Raw genomic sequence first — 20568 nt, forward strand, 5'->3', positions numbered from 1 at the left:
CTGCACCTGGAGTGAGAATGAGGGAGAGACTGATCAGGACCCCCTCTCGTTGTGTTATTGAGGGATGTCAAAATAAAAGCCCAAATGTCCATTATGAGGCTATTCAGCTTTTGTCAATTAGTAAGACGCTGTAATGTCTCACCAATTTGTCATGAGGCCAAAATGGAAGCTTATATGACACGAGGACACGCCGCAGGAGAAATAATCGTTTAAATAATCGTTTAAATAATCGTTCGTTCGACACATCCTGCATGTGTTACTTGCGTTTCAATTTATGCGGCTCCAGACACATTTCTTATTTATTGTATTGGTCCAAAGTGGCTCTTTCAACACTTTGGGTTGCCGACCCCTGCGTTAGGAGAACACCTCTCCAACGTGCCAGACGCCATCGAATGTGAGCAATGTGAGTGTTTGCCCACTCAAGTCTGTTACCACGACGATCTAGACTCAGGTTAAGACCGCAATGAGGACAACGAGCATGCAGTTGAGCCTCCCTGAGACGGTTTCTGAAAGTTTGTGCAGACATTTTTGCTTATGTAAACCAATTGTTTCAGCAGCTGTCTGAGTGGCTGGTCTCAGACCATCTTGGAGGTGAACCTGCTGGATGTGGTGGTCCTGGGCTGGTGTGGTTGCACGTGGTCTGCGGTTGTGAGGCCGGTTGGATATACTGCCATATTCTCTGAAACGCCTTTGGAGACAACTTATGATGGAGAAACCTGTGCACTAATCATGATGTCAGATCAGCATGTTGATGTGGCACACCTGTGAGGTGGGATGGATTACCTCAGCAAAGCAGAAGTGCTCACTATCACACATTTAGACAGATTTGTGAACAATGTTTGAGAGAAATGGTAATATTGTGTATCTGGAATGAATTTTAGATCTTTAAGTCCTTCTCATGAAAAATGGTGTATATAGAACTCTCTGAGTTTTTTTTTATATACAAAATGAACAAACTACACTAATACATGATAGCTTATAAGAGTTAACAAAGGTTCACTTTGGGTTTTGTTTGTGGTCTGTTTTTCAGCAGATTCAAATGCCCTTGTTTGTAATATCCCAAATGACAGTTTGTGTTGCTTCAGTTATGAGATGTTCAAAGTTCCCAGGTTGCTGCAGGTCCGACTGGTTCAGATGAGGCTCTGATGTATTTTAGTCTCTTAAGGTATGAGGATGTAATCAGACTGACTGAGACTCTGAGGACTGCAGAGGAACAACAAGCTGCTGCTGCTTCTTTTAGACGTTTATTCAATCCATAAAGCTTAAAAATGTCTAAACAGTAAAACATGTACCGTGAACTGTTCCTCTGTCCAACATGGCTTCTCTTACCAGTCTTCTACACCTTTCCTTTCAGTCTTGTTGAAACTCTTTGGTCACACACATTACACCTAAAGCTTTGCTCTACCTGTTCCATCCTACTTCTTCACTTTTCTAAATTAATATTTTGTTTAATCTAGCATTCCCGGAAGTCTTGTAATTCTGATTATGCTGTTTTTAGCCAAAAATGAAAACCATGTGTCATTTTCTTGGAAATATTTTCGGCTGAGCAGCAGGAGTTCATTAGAAATTCACCTCTGAGTGGTGGGCGGGACCGTTGCCGCGGAATAAGTCACCCCGACTTCCCCATCATCCCTCTGTTTACACTCTCTCCAACTAACTTGCAGTTCCTCACACCCCCCACTCTAACATTATTGATGTTAAAGACGGCGAGCAATATTGGAGCTGTCCAGCCATGCTGTTTTGATCCAGATTCCAGCACAGACAAGGAAAAAAAAGACGTTCATGGATCTGTTTGCCTGTAAGTTGTAGGCATCAGAATGGAGTGGAGCAGGGACACTTTGGCCCCGCCCATTTCAGTTGCTGCATTATCAGCCAGAACTTTTTTTTTTACTGCAGGCTTTATTCTGCTCCTGATCCATCACAATTTGAATACAGAAATACTCAAAGATGCAATTTTATTCTTATTTTTTCTTTATAATTTACCTATTTTCATGCTCTATTAGTTTTGATCGGATCACTAACATTCAAAGTGACGGTTTCTGTTTTGTTGAATAATGATGTTCATTGTTAACTGAGCTCAGCCTGTCCGACTGGTTCAGTCGAGGTTGTGATGTATATCCGTCTCTGCAGGTATGAGGATGTGATCAGACTGACTGAGGACTAGAGAGGAACAACAAGCTGCTGCTGCTTCTTCTTCCAGAAGTTTCTTCAGTCCATGAATCCTGAAAGTGTGTGACGGTGGAGCAGCAGTGAGTTGAACAGGTGAGAATCTGCAGGTGTCCTCAGCATCTCTGTGGAGTTTGACTGACTGAAGGGCAGAAATGTTTCTCTGGAAATCTGAGAGAGTGAGCAGGAAGACTCCGACGTCTTCTCCTCACAGCTGTGACATCAACCAGATCACAAACTAAATTCATCAAACCGAGACGCCAAACAGCAGCTGTGAGGAGAACTGTCATGGAGGAGGAAGATTTCACAGCACTGGAGGTGTGCGTGTGAGCGTGCACGTCTACACTGTATTATGTTTCTATGAGCATATGGCTGTTATGAGCGGCTCCTGAACACCTGATCAACTCTGTCCATACCTGTCTTCACTTCTGACTCTCTGGTGGCGGGGCCACAGGCTGGCATCTCAGCTCTGATTGGACGATTGTGGTCAAACAGGTTCAGCTAGTTTTGAAGATAGCAGAAGCAACAAAAAGAAATAAACTTTTTCACAGTGAAATAATACGTGAATAAAATAAGATAAATGGTTTTGAGTGATTTTAGAAACGGTCAAGAGTAAAAAAAAGTCTCAGTAGTCTGATCTGTCATTGCAAAAGGAGAAGGAATTTGCTCTTGAAGGGAAAGCTGTTAACAGTAAGAACTGGTGTTAATAGTAGTCAGTTTTATTTATAGGATTAAGGGAATCCAAGGATTTTGGTCAGGTTATACAACAACATAGACAACTCAGATAAATATTAGATAAAAGGCAGAGCAAGTCTTCCACCATAAGTGGGATCACCATCACTACATGTTAGCTGATGAACGGGCAGGTAAGTGCTGACAAACATCCCCAAATACAGCCACGGTGAGTGCAGATGGGTTACAGATGTGTCAAAAGTCTTCACCAGAAAACTTGCTCACCTGTGGAGACCAAACAGGACAGAAAGAAGCCAGATGATTCTACTGGTAGAAATGACCAGAAGAGGGAGACAGAGAGACAGGGGCTTTCCAAACCATGACTAATTCCCCTCCCACTGAACTCCAGCTGTTTGAAATAACTGCTGTGGATATACTGTTAGTGTAAAGATGCTCAATTCTGTTCATCTTATCATAAACAAACGTGTTTATCGTGATTCTTGTGTTCTGAACTCAAAGTCAAAGTTGCTGGTTCAAATCTGACAGGTGAAGATGGATTCCACTGGAGAACAGCAGACAAAAGTGGAGTCTTCAGCGTCCAGCTGTGTGAGCATGAGGAGTGACCAGTCCAGAGATAACAATCCATTCTTCAGTAATGAAAATGAACAACAAAGGTGAGACAGTTTCTATTTTACTGATTTGAGACAAGAATACGGTTAAATGAACTTTGGGATTTTCCAAAATGTGTACTCATCTACTTACTACAACTTTGGGGTATTATGGAAAACTCAGTGGGTGTTGTATTTGTTTCATTTAACAGATGTCATGGGTTAAGGAGATAATTGTATTGGATTGAAAGACAACTTCATTTTATGTTTTCCTCATAATGGTCTCACTGTGTTTCAATGTCTCTTTCTTATTGAGGCCAAAGCCAAAAATTCAAAAAGGAAAAGCTTTTCAATGTGGCATCAATGTTAATATTTTGAGGGTTGAGAAAGCTGATTTTGACAGCGAGTCATTTAAAATGATCATTCAAACAACCATAAAGACAGAACGTTGCTAAACAGACGAGGAGCACCACCTGGCCAAAGCACCTTCAGGTTAGTGGAGGACAGTCAGGTGTTGCAAGAGAACTTGATGAGTCTCAAAGTGTCATCAGCAGACTAACATCAAGACACAGCACTACTGTCAGAGTTTGTGACAGTGACAGACCACAACCATGACCAGAAACTTAAGGCCTCTGACCTCAGACATGGTTTAGAAAATGCTACACAGCTGCAGACCATTTACCAGAAGTGAGGGTAGGGTTTACAGACTGAAATGACAGACGACTGTTCCAGTAGACTCCACTGACACCAAGACACATCTGTGAATGTTTACAGTACAAGAACATGTGATCTGGACAATGCACCGATGGTCTACCGTCCTGTTCACTGATGAGTGTCGGGTCACTTTGCAAAGAAGTGAGCAAAGAAAGGGTGAAGGGGGCAAAACGTCAAGGTCAACATGATCCACAGGGTTGGCTTTGGTGGAGGAGGAGCAACAGTCAGGATAGGTGTCACAGTCACCCCCAAATTAAACTGGTTCTTGTAGACGCCTCAGTCTGAATCTTGAAAGGAGAAGGAGACGTCTCTGTCAACCTGTCATTGCAGCAAATGGGAAAATATCCGTTATTGTCATGGTCAATGTTTGTAATTTGGGGGTATTTTTATTATTGTCTTAATTTAAAGGGGAATTTAAGAGGTAATTAATGTTATTAATGAAACTGGTGTTTTGTCTCATTCATCATTAGTGATATCAAAGGAAACATTTGTGCATTTTATAAAAATTAAACCAAATAAAAAAGAACTAACATACATAATAATGTCCCTAACTTATTGTGAGTAGAGCACAGGTGCACATCAATAGGTTCATTCTAGGTTGCTCCTAGAACAGACATATTTTAAAGCAATTAAAATGTAAGTTATTGCCTAATACATCTTTTGAATTGTTCATTTTTCATAGTTTGATACCAACAATGTCTATTTTTCTATGATTTTTATTTCTGTATTTACAGAGGTCAGCAGCTCACAAAGAGAATCCAATCTTCCGCGTCCAGCGATGTGTCCATGAGGAGTAACCAGTCCAGAGACAACAACCCATTCTTCAGTTCTGAAAATGAACAGCAAAAGTGAGAGACTTAGAATGAACAAACAATAATGGGTTGTTCCCAAATGGGAGATGTTAGTGCACATCAGTTGTTTCTTATAGAATAAATTCATCATTTAAAAATGTTTAAAGACCCACTCCAATGAAAATGGTGTTTTTTACATGTTGTTGTAACATTTTTCTGATGATGGAGGAGGTATATAAAGTAAATTAATTTTAACATTGCCTTAATTCAAATCGTTTTGAATTCGGAGCAGATGAAAAAATTCCATTTGAAAAAGCCTGTAGCTTATGTGGATGCCTTCCATTCTGATGCATCAATTTCCAGACAAATACATCCATGAACGTCTTTGTTTTCCTCGTCTGAGCCAAAATATGGATCAAAATTCTATGGCTGGATAGCTCTGAAGTTGTTCTCTATTTTTGCTGCACCAGTAATGTTAAGTTGGAGTTGTGAGGGGCTGTAAGCTAGCGGGAGAAAGTGTAAACAGATCGTTGAAAGGAAGTGGGGGTGGGGTTGCAGTGCACCAACAGTCCCACCCACAACTCACGGGGGAATTTGTAATAAGCTCCAGCTGCTCTGTGGAAACTATGTTCAAGAAACGGCCTGAGGCCAGGGAATTGCCCCCCCCCCCCTGCAGCTGCCCGCGCTCCGGTTGGTTAAGAAGGTGCTGGAAAGGTGGCTGAAGAAAAAGAGTTTCTCCCAAATGATGTGGACGAATGGGGAAGCAGGGCTGGCGGCCTAATCTACTTGATTTAAAATCTTTTATAAGTTAGTCAAACCGTGACATTCCATAACCTACATTGTAACACAGGTATATAAAATTCATGCTCTTTTGTTAATTTATAAAAAAAGAAACAAAGAATCAGCTGACAGCTGTACGTAACAATAGGGGTAACTCTAAGGTTTTATTGTACTAACAATTCATGGATTGCCACTATAAGATGCTAATGAGACATACTGTATAATTTCTGATTAGTCGTTACTTTAATAATTAATTATGGTTTTCAAAATCTTCTTTAATGTCAGGTTTTAACAGCTAAAGTGGGTTAATTGTGAGCCTACTTTTATTTATTTGTTATTTATTTCCATAATATTGGGTTAGACAATGGAATTTTCATAAAACAGCCGGTAGCTTTAAAGATGAATATTTACCATTTACTATAACTCCAGGGTGACAAAACATAACATAACCAGTCATAACTAAAAATGTGCCAATAATAGGATTAAAGACTACAACATGTCCTGATTTATCTTCTCTCGAGTATAGATCAATATATGATATACTAAATTGTGTTTGTCATCTTTTGTATCCAATTCTCAATTGTAATTGCAATAAAACATGGCTGTTGACATGAATGAACAAAATTCAGTCGTGACTTTAATGTGCGTGTCATGGGTGTTGCTCAGGGAGTAATTCCGTGTAGAATTGTTACCGTCAAAGTGGGACTTGAATGTACATTTTGGCCTTTTCCTGTGTTTGATGTGTTTATTTATTGTTTAAACTAAAATAATGTCTCCTCCATTTTGCTGGTATTGTTTCTATATTTACAGAGGTCAGGAGCTCAAACAGAGAGTTCAGTCTTCAGCGTCCAGCTGTGTGTCCATGAGGAGTGACCAGTCCAGAGACAACAACCCATTCTTTGGTGCTGAAGATGAACCAAAGTGAGACACTTTCTATTTTACTGACCTGAGATGAGACAAGTAAACAACAGAGGGGTTTTCCCAAATGTGAACAGGTTAACATCAATTCTTTGATTCTAGGACAGGAAATACATTATTAACAAAAGACCAAATTTCAGTTTTGGCTAGTGTTGTGTTTAAAGTGAATATTCTTTATAATTTAAACTTTTAAAATGTCTCCTATCGTTGTCTGGTGTTATTTCCTTATTTACAGAGGTCAACAGCTCAAACAGAGAGTTCAGTCTTCAGCGTCCAGCTGTGTGTCCATGAGAAGTGACCAGTCCAGAGACAACAACCCATTCTTCAGTTCTGAAAATGAACAACAGAGGTGAGACAGTTTATATTTTACTGATCTGGGATAAGCCTGATAGCAATCCTAAATGAGTAGTTAGTTGTTCATTTTAAAAAACAATTGTATACAACAGGGGCGTCAAATTCAAGCCCTTGAGGGGCCGGTATCTTGCACGTTTTCCTACCAACTTGCCATAGAAGCTTTAATTGGATAAACACACCTGATCGGCAGTAGATAAGACAGTGTTTCTGGAAAGCCAGCAATAGAACTGGAGTTTGAAACCCCCTGGTATACAAGATCTTCCATCCAACACTCAGTTCCCTCTGTTTTAGCCAGCCCAAGTCAGGGGGCAGGGTTTCATTCTTCCACTGCTTCAACAGAAGTTTTCAGGAGTTTTTGTAATGAGTCAAAATCTTTCTTTAAGTCATGTTTTCTTTTTGTTTTGTACAAGAATCTTTGGTTTCTTTTAAGGCGCTTCAACTTCAATATAATAAATATTATCATCATTGCAGCACATCTCACCACTGTCTTAAATAGGGTTGGGTATCGGTTATAATTTGCAGATTCGATTCACAAGAGCTTGAATCAATTTGATTCCGATTTTTTTACGATTTTTTTCCAATTCTTTCAATTCTTCAATTCAGTTCAATTTTAAGTTTACAAATGTATACACATTTGTTCAGAAATACATTTAAAATGTATTATTTAATTTAAATATATTTATAATAATCTGATACAGTTCACATATTGTAAAAAAGTATTCATGAAATAATGAGATTGTTAATATCATACAGTGTTAAATGGATTCGCAAAGCAGAAGTTCTAACAAAAATGTTCAGATCATTAGCATTGTAAAAATTGTGCTGCTTGGGTTATGCCCCTCACCAGTCTTCCTCCAAACCATTGGACCTTGATTCCAAATGAAAGCCATGCTTTACTTTCATCAGAAAACAGATCCTTGGACCACTGACCAACAGTCTAGTCCTTCTTCTCCAGTTGAGACCTTTCCTCTATTGGTCTTGACCCAAGCAATCCAACAGTTGTTACCTGTCTCTCGAAGGAGGCTAAATGTGGTGGTTTTTGAAGCTGTTTCTCCACCTCATTCCACATTTTCTGGAGGACTGCAGGTTCTTGAATCTTTTCCTATTGATCATTTCCTGAAGCTCACAGTCGTCTCTTTTGCTGGTACATCTTCTCTTGTCACATTTTGTCCTTTCATTACACTTTCCGTTGATCTACTTGGACCCAGCACTCTGTGAACCGCCGCCTCCTTATCTATGGACTTTTGTGGCTTACCCAGGCTATAGAGGGGATCAACGATGGTCTACTGGGTGGTTACATCTTAAGTCTTCCCCATATTGAACCAAACTGAGACAATTAAACCAAACTGAACCTATGAAATGATATCTCTGGAACTAAGTTGGTGAAACTCAGTTTAAATAATCTGTGCCCTGCAAAACTTTAGTGAGGCGGATAAACTAAATTTTTCATAAGAATCTTTCACTTGGTGATACAAGCACCAAAACTGGCATAAATCGCATTCAAGACAAATGTTAGAAGAAAATCACATTATCCAGCAAAAAAATCCAAGATAGCTGCCATTTTTCAAAATGGCTGACTTCTCAATCCTGGAAAATGCTATTAATGACTTACTGACAACCTACACAATTTAAAAAATAATTTTCTACATTAGTATTAATTGATTTTTATGTAGCATCCCAGTGGTGTGTCCTGAATTTCAAAATAGCCACATGTTTTCTAAATGGCAGCTTCTACCTTGCTGAAAATGTGGGTATTTGGGGCGTGTGAGTGGAGTCGCAAAAGAGTGATTAAGTCTGGGAAGTTCTTTGATCCCACATATTGCTCAGCCACATAAGCAGTTGACAAAGTGCCGCTGCACTGATGAATGTCGGGGACCATAAAAATGCTACCACAAAGGTCTGAGATGCACACAACTCTGCAGCTGCAACTGTATAGATGAAAAGAAGCAATTAGCATGCACATAAGAAAGCTAGATTCTATACTACATCATGTGTGGTGTGACCTCGTACAGATATGACAACACGTTGATTGGCAACTTAGCCATGACAGTGCTTTTTTGCATCAAATTATTGCATTTTATTATGTACATTTTTAATGCTGTATTTAATTCATTGTAACCAAAACCATATGTTTTGTTTAGATCATCAGAATAGCATTACCTTATAAAAATTTAGACCAAATACTGTGGAGATAGGTATGCAAGAGTTGGCCATGTTGAAAATTGGCCACCATTTTATCTTTGAAGATGGATAATGTACTTTTTGGAAAAAGTAGGTTCTGATGCACATATGTGCCCAAATTGGTGCTTGTATCACCAAGTGAAAGATTGTTCCAGCAATTTGCCTCACTACTTGTGTAGATTTCTCTTTCTCAATTTTTTAAAGTTCTGTTTTCATTGGAGTATTTTAGTTATAGCCCCAATGTATATAAAAATAAACAAATTAATACTTGAAATCAAGTACATACTGACTTCTATATTCATATTTTTTAATAGAAGTATGGAAATTCATACATTTCCCATAAAGTTAGAATTTTTTGAAAGGGATTTGTACTTAATTGAGTAAATTGACAAATATGTAAAGTAACAAAGATGACTTGCTTTATGAATATCATCAGAAGAAAATATTGTATTGTTTTTTTAATTAATTGTCTTCAATATTAATATTACCTATGTACTCCTTGACCTCAACAGAAAAAGGAGGACTGATGTTTGTGATGAGGAGCTGCTGTCCTGCTGTTCTTTGTGTCAGGAGGTTCTGAGGAATCCAGTATCTACCATCTGTGGACACTGGTACTGCAGGCAGTGCATCACCTCATACTGGGACCAGTCTGATCCATCAGGACTCTGCTCCTGTCCACAGTGTGGAGAGAAATCAGGACGCAGAGAAGGACTACAGACCATCAGTCAGAACAGAACTGCTCAAAGTAAAACTGAACATTTTTTAGCAGATGTTGGTCTGCAGGAGCTTTTAGATGAACATCAGATCAGTGTGAAGAGGAGGCATGAAAATGCATCTGAGGGAACTGATGACACAGGAAGAGAAACTCCCCTCAAAAAGATCTACACTGAGCTCTACATCACAGCAAGACTGAGAGAAGAGGTTCATAGCCAACATGAAGTGAGGCAGCTTGAGACAGCCTGCATAATCAACTCCCCCCATGATGTTCCTGTCAGGTGTCATGACATCTTCAAGGTCCTAACTGACCAACATGGACCCATCAGAGTGGTTCTGACCAGTGGTGTTGCTGGAGTTGGAAAAACCTTCTTGGTGCAGAAGTTCACTCTGGACTGGGCCGAGGGCTTGGAGAACCAAGACATCAGTGCAGTGATTCCTCTTTCATTCAGGGAGATGAACTTGATCAGAGATGAGCAGCACAGTCTTCTCACTCTCATCCAAGTTTTCTATCCAACCTTCCAGAAGATCACAGCAGAGCAGCTGTCTGTCTGTAAACTTCTCTTCATCTTTGATGGTCTGGATGAAAGCAGACTTTCTCTGGACTTCAACAACAGTCAGGTGGTGTCTGATGTCACTCAGAAGTCATCAATCAATGTTCTTCTGACAAACCTCATCCAGGGACATCTGCTTCCCTCAGCTCTAATCTGGATCACTTCCAGACCTGCAGCAACCAATCAGATCCCTCCTTCATGTGTCTCCAGGGTAACAGAAGTACGAGGCTTCACTGACTCCCAGAAGGAGGAGTACTTCAGGAGGAGATTCAGTGATGAAGATCTGTCCAGCAGAGTCTTCTCCCACATCAAGGCCTCCAAGAGTCTCTTCATCATGTGTAGAGTTCCAGTCTTCTGCTGGATCACTGCTGTGGTTCTGGAGCACATGATGGCCACAGAAAAGATAGGAGACCTTCCCACCACTATGACTGACTTGTACTCACACTTCCTGATAGTCCAGACAAAGAGAAAGAAGAACAAATACCAACAGGAGCATGAAGAGAATCCACAGGAGCTGACAGAGGCTGACATGGACGTTCTCCTGAAGCTGGGGAGGCTGGCCTTTGAACATCTGGAGAAAGGAAACATCATGTTCTACCAAGAAGACCTGGAGCAGTGTGGTCTGGATGTCACAGAGGCCTCTTTGTACTCTGGAGTTTGTACTGAGATCTTCAGAAGAGAGTGTGAGATCTTCCAGAAAGCAGTTTACTGCTTTGTTCATCTGAGCGTTCAGGAGTTTCTGGCTGCAGTTTACATGATGCACTGTTACAACAACAACAAGATGGAGGTGCTGGAAAACTTCCTGGACGAAAAAATTTACAACTGTCCTTTGGATTATCTTTTTTACAAAGTCTATTTAAAGTCCCATCTGAATCAAACTGGTCAACTGGATGTGTTTCTTCGCTTCCTTCATGGTCTCACTATAGACTCCCACCAAAAAATCTTAGGAAAACTGCTGGGTCACACAAAGACTAGTCCCGATACAGTCCAGACAATCATCAACAATCTTAAAAAAGGAAAAGCATGCAAAATGTCTCCTGACCAAAGTATCAACATCTTCCACTGTCTGATGGAGATGAAGGATCTCTCAGTTCTTCAGGAGGTCCAAGAGTTCCTGAAATCAGAGAACAAATCAGACAAGAACCTCTCAGAGATCCACTGCTCTGCTCTGGCCTACATGCTCCAGATGTCAGAGGAGGTTCTGGACAAGGTTGACCTAAACAAATACACCACAACACCAGCGGGTCGTATGAGGCTTATCCCGTTGGTGAGGAACTGCAGAAAATTTTGGTGAGTCAAGACTTGATTTTTTTCTTTAATTCAATGATTCAGAAAGTGTATCAATCATTGTTTGTACATCAGTCAATTATGTAATTGGGGAATTCATGTACACTTATTTAGGATCATTGCCTGATTCTAAAAACGTCTCACAGTTTCTTGTTCTATTGTTAATAGCAAAAGTATTTTTATTATTGCATGTCTGTCTAAAGAGGATAACAGAACAACAATGCTAAACAGCGTATACTTGTATAGCACTTTTCTACCTTACTTGAAGGGCCAAAGTGCTATACAGTCACAGACACATTCACCCATTCACACACTGGTAGTGGCTCTGTTGCTGAATACTGGCACCAACTATCCACCAGGGGCAATTTGGGATTCAGTGTCTTCCCCATTGACACTTCAACACATGGGCCGGCATGGCCAGAATCAAACCTGCAATCTTTCAATCAAAGGTCGACCACCCTACCTCTGCGACACAGCCCCCAGCAAGGATTTCATTTCATGTTGTGTTTTCCTCATTGTTGTATTATCAATAGAAGTCATCTTTTCTTTTCTTGATTTGTTTCAGGTTCAACTCAAGATCCCTAGCGGGAAAATCAAAGCACTGCTTGCAGTAAGGAACAAAGCTAATCAAACAAAACAACCAGCAGCACTCGCTTGTTGTTTATTCTGTCTAATCTGATCGTTTACTCTTTAGCATGTCCTGTTTCTGTAGCTGCCACCTCGTTATTGTGGTCAAACCAGATGATGATAAAAAAGAGAAAATTGAATAGGTGTCTCTACATCTGGCTTACCTTTTTTTTCCTCAATCCTGGCAGTGTTTAAGATGGTAAAATTCTGATTATGTTTTAGATTTAATTTGACTGACATAGTACATGTCAAAGTCCAAAACTACTCCTGAGGGGTGTAACGACTCAGTTTAACAACAATTCGATTCATATCATCATTTTTGGTTTCCAATATGATTCTTATTGGTTCATTTTGAACAATCTTATTTGATTAAATTCACTGACCTAAAATTCATCCAGGACATCTTTAGACAAAACTTCCACCTGTGTGACCCAGAGATAAATACCTGGTAATGAACAGTGCAGGTGAAGTTTTCCAGATTCTGTGTATTTATTCAAGATAGTCAAGGGTCATTTATATATGTGTACAAGCAAACAAGTAAACAAGAATGAATGTCAAATCCATTCACATTTTAGTTTGATAAAGTTCAGCCCACTGTTGTTTTTCCACATCACAAAAATCCAAAGGACCATTGTTGGAACATTAGATCATATGTCTTTGCTAAATTTTAAGTGCTCCCACACTTTGGACTGGAATGATGGTTGATATGTTTTTGCTGCATAGCACGTGTGTTGTCTGCTAGTATGGCAGCTGGTGGCACTTTTATAGAGACTGAAGGCAACTGTTCACACTTTTTTTTTGTCCTGGCCAAAAGACATCTCAAATTTTTATTTTAACTGCAGAAAGACGTCCTGTATTATTTAGAGCTTTGTTTGTTGCAGGTCCAGAGTGAGTCTACTAGTCTATAGTCACCTGCAGTGAGTTAGATGCACATCTGAGTGCCATCTACATAATTTAAATTGAATACAATCTTGCATGAGCTGGCCTAGAGGATGCTAGTGAAGATTGAACAAAATAATTCAAAGAATTCTATGAAGAACCTATTAAAAGTACAGTCAATTTAAGAAAGTAGGTTTGACTAATCTTCAATCTGTATAATGTGCTGACAGAAAGCAATGCTACTTTTTATGATGAGGTCCTCATGCAAAATAACACATTTTTGTATTTTCTTTAATAAATCGCAAATTTGCTTTTTAAAAAAATGACTTTTCTATAGACCTACTCCTTAATACACACATGCCATCTGTTCTTTGAGAAAGGCAAACTCCACCCAGTTTTTGAACACCTTTGTAGTGACATCACAAACAAGCTCATATATATTTAATTTAATGGAGAAGAAGCTAATTATTTTGTTTTTCTGTTTGTCATGAAAGCCCTCACATTCCTGAACCATCTGACCTTTATTGGAATATCATGGCCTCCGCTCTGAACTCCAACCCCTCCCATCTGACAGAGCTGGATCTGAGTGGGAGCAACCTGCATACTTTAGCGATGAAGTTCCTGTGTGAAGGACTGGAGAGTCCAAACTGCAAACTGGAAATACTGAGGTCAGAGCTATAAAAATATAATGTTTGCAGTGGTTTACCGTCAGGGCCTGCTAAGCATTCAGTGAAGGCCTGAAATTATCTGAAAAGCAGTATCTAAATCACAGAGAAATATTTTTTTTGTTGATACACATTTGTCCAAAATATATTTTAGATTATTCAAACTCTTCTCTTAGCTTCTCTCACAGCCCTACGCCTGGCTGCGCTGCTACTGTTCTTTTTTCACATGAAAGTTTTTTAACCAATCAGATTTTAGCCCCTCACTTGTTGTTAGGTTCATGAGTGTCTGCCTTACGCTCATCCAGTCAGTGCTTCCGTCCTCATTTCCAGTATTTGTTGTGCCTTTCCAAAAAAAAAAAAAAGCTGATTAAACCATAGCCATTTATGGATTAAACATGTTTATGTTGATTCAACCAATCAGAATTGAGTCTTTGTAGCTTCATAAAGGCAGATGATGACATAATTGCCTCTGATCGGATGGTCAAAGCTCATGCTATCAAAAATGAACTTCTTCTGTCCTTCAGGCCGTGTGGGCAGTATCTGCACTTGTTTTTGTTTGAATTACTCGCTGTTTTGCGGTTAACAATAAAAGTAGGCGGAGAAGTTGATTTATTTGCAGATTTATTGCGCAAGCATTTCTTAAAATGAATTTTTCCAGAAAAATTGGACATCGATAAAAAAGAAAGAGTTTAGTGAGATGTCAATTGTGCTTTGAGGCTTGTTTCAGCTGTTACTGCTGTGGGAGGAGACTTGCATGCACAGAGTGTGTTTTTACAATATGTGTAAGTGTAGTGAATTCAGTCTATTTAAATGATCCTATTTTTATGATGGAATTGCTCCATATAATAATATTCATATCTAACAAAATGGTGTTTGAAACTTAAAATAGTTAAGATCAGCGAGGATAGTTTTGGCCGAGGAAGAATGAAGGCTCAGCTTTTTCTTTCTTTTTTTTTTTTTTTGTTAAATAGCCTGAACATTTTCATTTTATCTTCCATTTTTACAGTTAATAATGTTATAAATATCTTTGGTGAAAAATTAAATGTTCCAAAACTAAATGAAGCACAGGATTCTGCAGCCCAATCTTAGAGGAAGCTAAGTGTCAGCTTTACCCTACTTTAGTTTTCAATGTATTCAACCCCTCTTTACAGTAAAAAAATGATAATTGAATGATTTATTATCCATAATTATAATGTGGCCACAATCAGTTTATTATTGCTATTAAGGTTGTTACAAACAGTATTTTTTAATTATTTAAATATATGTTTAACATTCTGCATTCAGATTGAAGAACTGCTGTCTGTCAAAGGTCCACTGTGAAGTTTTAGCCTCAGCTTTGAAGTCCAACCCGTCCCACCTGACAGAACTGGATCTGAGAGAGAATAATCTACAGGAGTCAGACATTCAGCAGCTCATTGATCTGTTACAGAGTTCAGACAGCAAACTGGAGACTCTGAGGTCAGTAGATGGTTAGACTCAATCCAGATATTTTTATTAAAACTGATGTCCTTTCTTCTGCTTTACTGATGAAGATGAGGAAAGTTTCATTCATGTTCTGCCTTGTTTTATGTACAGGTGGGTCTGATGGTCCATCAGATGAAGCAGCAGCAGTTTGTCTGCAGAAGTTCTGGACCATGCTACAGGAGGAGAGGGGAGTGATGGAGGAGTCAGAGGAGAAGATGACTTTCAAAGCTTCAGTGTGAACTCTCACATCAGCTCCATTCTTTTAAATGCGGTTCTTATGTTTTGGCTTCACACTGTGGAAAGTTGCTTTTGTTCACCTTTAAACATGTATTTTGTGAATTTAGCAATACTATTTTGTGATTAAAATGGTGAAAATGGTAAAAAAAATGTTAGGTTGGGTTTAATTCCTCACAGATGAGATGATATCTCATTAGTCTGTCAAACTGAAATCTACAAACTGTTAATTTCTTTTTTTATTTGTTTACATTTTCCTGTGATTTTATTCCATTGAGTGGTTTTAAGTGTTTGGTTTATTTGTCTATCTTCTTCTGTGTTAAAATGAGATGTATTATCATCTTGATCAGTTTCTCCAGCAGTTCTGTGATGATGTAATCAGGGTTTTGTGCAGCAGCCTGTTAAAACCTGAGCTGTTAACTGACTTTTTAATCAGTTATTTGAATCTGGTAAACTTGTGTTGAACATGTTAGGAGATCTAAATGAAGCATGGAGATTGCAATTAAAAATAATGAAACAGATGTACTAAAAATAGTCAAAGCTGAAACATGCTGAAAAATGTGAATTAAAAACATGTGGTGTTGCATTCTTTTTTAATTTTCTTTTACAGTAAAGCTTATGTTTTTATATGTAATGAATGTGCCCCATATTCCCCAGCATTGATATTTTGCATCAGCTGACTCAGAAGTGGCAGAAAAAAATCCTGATATGCTGAAGAAGAAAATCACGGAGGGTAATTATCAACCGGAGCGACCCTCCTCTTGTGGAAGAGGAGGCCCTCTCACACTTATTTGATGGAGGAAGCACACAGTCCTGGTTTCAAGGCAGAGAGACAGAGTGATGCTGAATAAAAAAAAACTTTATTCTGAGCAATATGTCAATGGTCTTTAATAAATGTTTTACAAATCCTGATGAGATGTGTTTTTGATGAGTACGGATCGGTAGCAGACATTATTCGGCCCCGGGGGCGTCAACACGTTTTATTTGTGTTGGACTTTGGTTTCTTGCAGCTGTGACCATTTTTCTTCCAATGAACAGGGACATACTTAGCAGTTTGGGTGCCCCTGGTAAAAAATAAATGGGCCTATCTTCAGCAAAAGTAATAATCTTTAGTGATTTGTAGGATGAAAATGAAATAATTGGGATCAAACTTATACAATGCATTTATGGAACAGGTTAGTGGACACATTTATTTTATTATTAGCAAGCTATGTCAGGGCTGCAGGTGAGGCACTGCTTCACCTGCAGCCCTGACAACATATCTTCTGGTTGAAATGTATTTTAATAAACTGAAAAACACCAAATCGATCCCGAATATGTCCACCCACCCAAAGCAATTTTTGCACACAAAGTTAAGCTCAAAACTGCTCAACTGGCCGGGAATCTGGGAAATTGACTTGCTGTTGATTGGAATATTCCATTGCTGCAGAGAGACAGGGGGAATAAAACATGAACATTCTTATGCCATTTCAGTCATTTGGGTTTTTTTTAAATTAAAGACAGAGTTAAGTAATGATGGGCATAAAATTTATTTTAGACATTTAATTAGGTGTTAAGCTTGGGCCCCAGAGGTTTGGGGGCCTCAGGCGATTACCTATCTTTTCCTGATAGTAAGTTCACTTCTGCCAATGAAAGCTTTGTTTTAGAACACCAGGAAATCCCCAGCAATGTCTCTGTGTTTCTCTGAGTGAACAATAACGTATTCATTATAAGGAAGTAAAACTGGAATGCTTGAAATTCAATAAGCCAAAGGCAACAACAACATTTTAACAACAAGAAAAACAGCACTTTTTGGAGTTGTCGATACTTTAACAGACTTATTTTTGCTTTGTAAAAGATATTGTTCATGTAAAGCAGGCATTGAGTTGCTTCTTAACCATCAGTGATCACTCTGATTTTAAAGAACATTTTTAGACAAGGCCACTGAGGATGTTGTTAAAAACTTCTGTGTGCTATTTTTTTATCTGTTAAACATAAGACATTAATAGCAGGTTTATGAAAATATAATTATTCAAGCTTTAGTTGTCATGAGCTCTTAATACAACCAGAATGATTAAAAAAAATTAAGAAGAAAATCTAAAACTTGTATATGTTTTTCAGAGGTCATCAGCTCACTCCCAGAGGACGGTCTTCAACCTCCAGCTGTGTGTCCATGAAGAGTGATCTGTCCAAAGTCAACAATCTGAACTTCACTGCTGAAACTAAACCGTCATTCACAAAGTAAGAAGGTCTCTGCAGTAAATCAAGCTGCAGCTCTTTATGCTTTCAGTTTTATGAGGATTGTAACTTTGATTAGACTCTTTGTGTGAAGTTCTGGAATTGTCATCATCATCATCTGGATTCATCCCGTAAAGCAGTCTTGTTTAACTCAGTGTGTTTATATGTTTCTATTAATCTGTAAAATCCACATACACAAAGTGTGACTGTAGGTATTTGACAGATTTCTTGCTAGTTTTAAGCTAACTACTGTTCGGACAGGCTTTGACACCATTCAACTCAGTGCTCTTCAAAAATAAGCCAAAAAAATGTCAGAAAAAACAGGCCTGGGAGCTTTTGGCTTCTACCAAGAATGTTGACTTGACATTTAACTGTCAGTGAAAAAAAAAACAACAACAACAATATAAAACCAAGCTTCTTTGTGATACTAACATTAAATTGTAGAAATATTAACCAAAAAAATTCTTATGAACGTCTAATCTATCTAGAGGGGAAACATTATTTGGAACCAAATAGTGGAACATACCATGTTCCATTGACTCAGAAAAGACTGACAGGCTTACTAACAAAGCACTTTCTCAAGGAACCGAAATTATCTTTTCTTTTTAAAGGGGCCATTCCATGATTTTCTTCAGCCGTTCAGAGTGAACTATATCTCTCTATATATAATAAAATATTACCTTTGGAACACTAAAAAAGTTATTTTTGTGAGTTTATTCCTACCCGGAAGTAAAACGACTCAATTCCTTAAGCTCCGCCTGCCGCCGTGTGTGTCTGCAGTCCACTCCATGACGTCGTCCCAGAGTCTGTAACGTGTCTGTATTTCTCCCACAAAAATAAACATTCAAACTTCTTCAAAGATGGATGCACATGCCATATATTTACCCTGAGTATTCCCAGCCATCGCTACACACAATCAGAGACTGTATATAAAATAACTGGACAGAGCAAGCCCCCCTACTTCCGTGTTCCATATAGGAAGTACCACTGGGTTCCAAAAAGGCCAAAGTCCCATTGACTTACATTGAGAAACAGACAGTTATTTCTCAGTCATTTTATATCTCAGAATAATCATTCTTCCTCTGCTGCTTTCTGATTAACTTCTTTTTTCTAATCCTAATTTTTTTTAAAGATTTTTTTCCATTATCACCAGTTACTAGAGTTATAAATTGACCAATCAGATGGCTCAATAAGCGTTTGTGGGTCTGACGTCGACCGTCTGGGGGGTTTGATTGACAGATGACGGGTAGCCAATGGGAGCAGACTTCATCAATGGGTCCGTGAAGACCTTTTAACACCTACTTTACAATTCAACAATGTACCAATCATTGTCCTACTGTTGTTTTCCTCAATGGAATGTACCGATGCAGCAGTTTGAAACAACAAGAGGAGCATGTTGGAATGGTTCTCCCTCAAAGGCTGCAACAATGACTTGTACAATTGTCCGGCGTTATTAAAGTAAAAGCTGTTTACATCCGCGGTCTCGTGGTAGAGGCGTGGAAAGAGGCAGACGGTTGCAATAAACTCACTCCTGATTGGCGACAGTACTTCCTGTAGATTCCATGACTCAGCTATGACTCAGACCAATCGCTGAAGATGGGTTGCAGACGTTTGCAAAATGGCGATAGCCGTTTCAGGAATTGACGGTGAAAGCGGCGGCCTACTTTCACGAGGAGTGGAGGTAATGCATTTCCTATGGGGGACCTCATGGCTCAAGAAGTCTAGTATTTTTACAGTCAATCCACACAACATAACATAAATACAGCTGTTCCAGACTGGGGGTGTCTTAAAGGAGCCCAGCATCTGGAATTTATTGAAGACAGGACACAACTGGAAGATATAAGGTATTCTGCATCCAACGAGAGTTTTTTGCTGATCACTGCTAGCTCTGTGGAGAAATTGAGTATTATGTTAGTCTGGGGGTGGCGCTGTCAGAGCAGACCCTTCCTGAAAGGGTCGGTCTCACTCTGTGACGTCAGATTGTGATTGTCGTTTTTGTGAGTATGGGACGGGCTGCTGTTGAGAGGTTTTTAGAGGATTACTGTGAACAGATCAAAACACTGCTTTGAGGTTCTTTGTAGTGAGAATTGAACAGTATAATGCACTTAAAAGCTCAAAGCGGCTTCAGCTGGATTTCAATGTTGTTCTTTTCAAAGCTGTTTTTTTTTTTCAGAGGTAATCGCCTCGCTCAGACAGTCTAGACTGACTGAAACTGGATCTTTGGACACAAAATAAGAGACATTTCTTGCTGTAAACTGATCTGCAGGTGGTTCATTCAGCAGCATATGGAATGTATGTTAAACAGTGGAACATTTTTGCTTCCGTTGCCTGGAGACGAAGTCCAATGCTTTTGCTTTGACTAGAAAATCTCTGGTACAAACAGGTTGAGCAAGGTGTCAACAATGTAATTAATTGTTCTTTTATAACACCAGGAAATCCCCTATATTTTTTTAAACTGAAGATACCTTACACAATCACAAATTCCCAAACTATAATGTTTGAAAGTCAGAGTCAAACATTGCCACAACTAACACAAGAAAAGCTACAGAGAACTCAAAGCTACCAAATGCTTAATATTTTGTTCACCAACTTCTATAGTTCATGGCTTTTTGATAAAAGACTTTAGGTGTTCATCTTCAAACTCTTCAGGTCCTCGAATGTTAAAATGACCTGGTCAATTTGAAACTGAGGTCAGAAGAACCGTTACGTGGCCTTAAACTTGTTCCTAAGCAGTGATGTAGCA

The 20568-nt window shown here is 39.0% G+C and overlaps 1 protein-coding gene across 2 annotated transcripts in view; it reads left to right on the forward strand.

Annotated features, from left to right (window-relative positions):
* The first annotated feature begins 2160 nt into the window (after nt 1-2160).
* Nucleotides 2161-20568, forward strand: part of LOC112139941 (protein NLRC3) — a 37548-nt gene continuing 19140 nt past the window's right edge. Inside the window, exons 1-10 of one of the 2 annotated variants that reach the window (XM_024262811.2) lie at nt 2161-2262; nt 3385-3512; nt 4895-5008; nt 6542-6652; nt 6885-6998; nt 9697-11742; nt 12305-12349; nt 13740-13913; nt 15195-15368; nt 15486-16418. In XM_024262811.2, the coding sequence (XP_024118579.1) occupies nt 3391-3512; nt 4895-5008; nt 6542-6652; nt 6885-6998; nt 9697-11742; nt 12305-12349; nt 13740-13913; nt 15195-15368; nt 15486-15495 (2910 nt within the window). In that variant the 5' untranslated portion in view covers nt 2161-2262; nt 3385-3390 and the 3' untranslated portion in view covers nt 15496-16418. Of the gene's footprint in view, nt 2263-3384; nt 3513-4894; nt 5009-6541; nt 6653-6884; nt 6999-9696; nt 11743-12304; nt 12350-13739; nt 13914-15194; nt 15369-15485; nt 16419-20568 lie in introns of those variants that run through there. The other variant, XM_024262810.2, reaches the window with a different exon arrangement.

The sequence above is a fragment of the Oryzias melastigma genome, linkage group LG18 (genome assembly GCF_002922805.2).
Source record: "Oryzias melastigma strain HK-1 linkage group LG18, ASM292280v2, whole genome shotgun sequence".
NCBI classification, from domain to species: domain Eukaryota; kingdom Metazoa; phylum Chordata; class Actinopteri; order Beloniformes; family Adrianichthyidae; genus Oryzias; species Oryzias melastigma.